Genomic DNA, 1,289 nt, shown 5'->3' with positions numbered 1-1,289 from the left:
AATAGCCTACAGTATAAATAGGCTTACAGATACAGTAAAAATGTGCAAAAAGGAGGACATAAAAATCAATGACCAGGCCCCCGTCCTTTCAGGAGACTGGGTTTCCATCTGGGTCTCGGGGCTCCGTGCAGCCCGCTGCCGCCCAGCGTTTGTTGGATGTTGTTGGTTCCCACTGTTTCAGCTGCTGTGGAGCCAGCGGGTTGGTTTGAACGTCTTTTTTTGGAAGCTGTTCATCATCATAATGCGGCTTGTAATTCTTGATAACTATGAACTGGCTAGTGAATGGGCAGCCAAATACATCTGTAATCTCATCATTCAGTTCAAACCTGGACAGGACAGATACTTTACTCTGGGTTTACCAACAGGGAGTACACCTTTAGGATGTTATAAAAAAGTAATAGAATATCACAAGAATGGAGACCTTTCATTTAAATATGTAAAGACTTTTAACATGGATGAATATGTAGAACTTCCCAGAAATCATCCTGAAAGCTATCATTCTTACATGTGGAATAACTTTTTTAAGCATATTGATATAGATCCTAATAATGCTCATATTCTTGATGGAAATGCTACAGATTTGCAAGCAGAATGTGATGCATTTGAAAAGAAAATTAAAGATGCTGGAGGAATAGATCTTTTTGTTGGAGGAATAGGTCCCGATGTTCATATTGCTTTCGATGAGCCAGGATCCAGTTTAGTATCAAGGACAAGATTAAAGACTTTAGCAATGGATACCATTTTGGCAAATGCTAAATATTTTGATGGAGATTTGTCAAAGGTGCCCACTATGGCTCTGACAGTTGGTGTGGGGACAGTGATGGATGCTCGAGAAGTAATGATCCTCATAACAGGTGCACACAAAGCATTTGTCCTGCACAAAGCAATAGAAGAAGGAGTCAGTCACATGTGGACTGTTTCAGCTTTCCAGCAACATCCCCGAACAATTTTTGTATGTGATGAAGATGCCACTATAGAATTAAGAGTTAAAACTGTGAAATACTTTAAAGGTTTAATGCATGTGCACAATAAACTTGTGGATCCACTATACAGTATGAAAGAAGAAACTGAAGGTGATTGGAGCTAAATTCTGGTTGAATGAACAAAAACACTGAGTAGTAAATGAATTTTTAGCTATGCAATATGATAGAACATAGGGAATTTTGAAGATTGTCACTTTTATATAGTCCCAAGATCTATGTTAAAACATTCCATACTTTTGCATTTTCTTTAAACAAGGACTTGTGTAGGTCTCACAATCGACGAGTTGTGTATTAGCTAGCTTATAA

The 1,289-nt window shown here is 38.2% G+C and overlaps 1 protein-coding gene across 1 annotated transcript; it reads left to right on the top strand.

The window, feature by feature from the left end:
* Positions 1–241: 241 nt before the first annotated feature.
* On the top strand, positions 242–1,087 carry LOC102844752 (glucosamine-6-phosphate isomerase 2-like). Its single transcript, XM_006888403.1, has 2 exons — positions 242–368; positions 468–1,087. Exons 1-2 carry the CDS (start codon positions 242–244, stop codon positions 1,085–1,087), a joined length of 747 nt encoding a protein of 248 aa, XP_006888465.1.
* The last annotated feature ends 202 nt before the right edge of the window (positions 1,088–1,289 follow it).

The sequence above is a fragment of the Elephantulus edwardii genome, unplaced genomic scaffold, assembly GCF_000299155.1.
Source record: "Elephantulus edwardii isolate Elephantulus edwardi_28Jun2011 unplaced genomic scaffold, EleEdw1.0 scaffold00066, whole genome shotgun sequence".
NCBI lineage: Eukaryota > Metazoa > Chordata > Mammalia > Macroscelidea > Macroscelididae > Elephantulus > Elephantulus edwardii.
The sequence above is the reverse complement of the archived record's forward strand: the minus strand, read 5'-3'. Positions and strand labels throughout refer to the sequence as shown.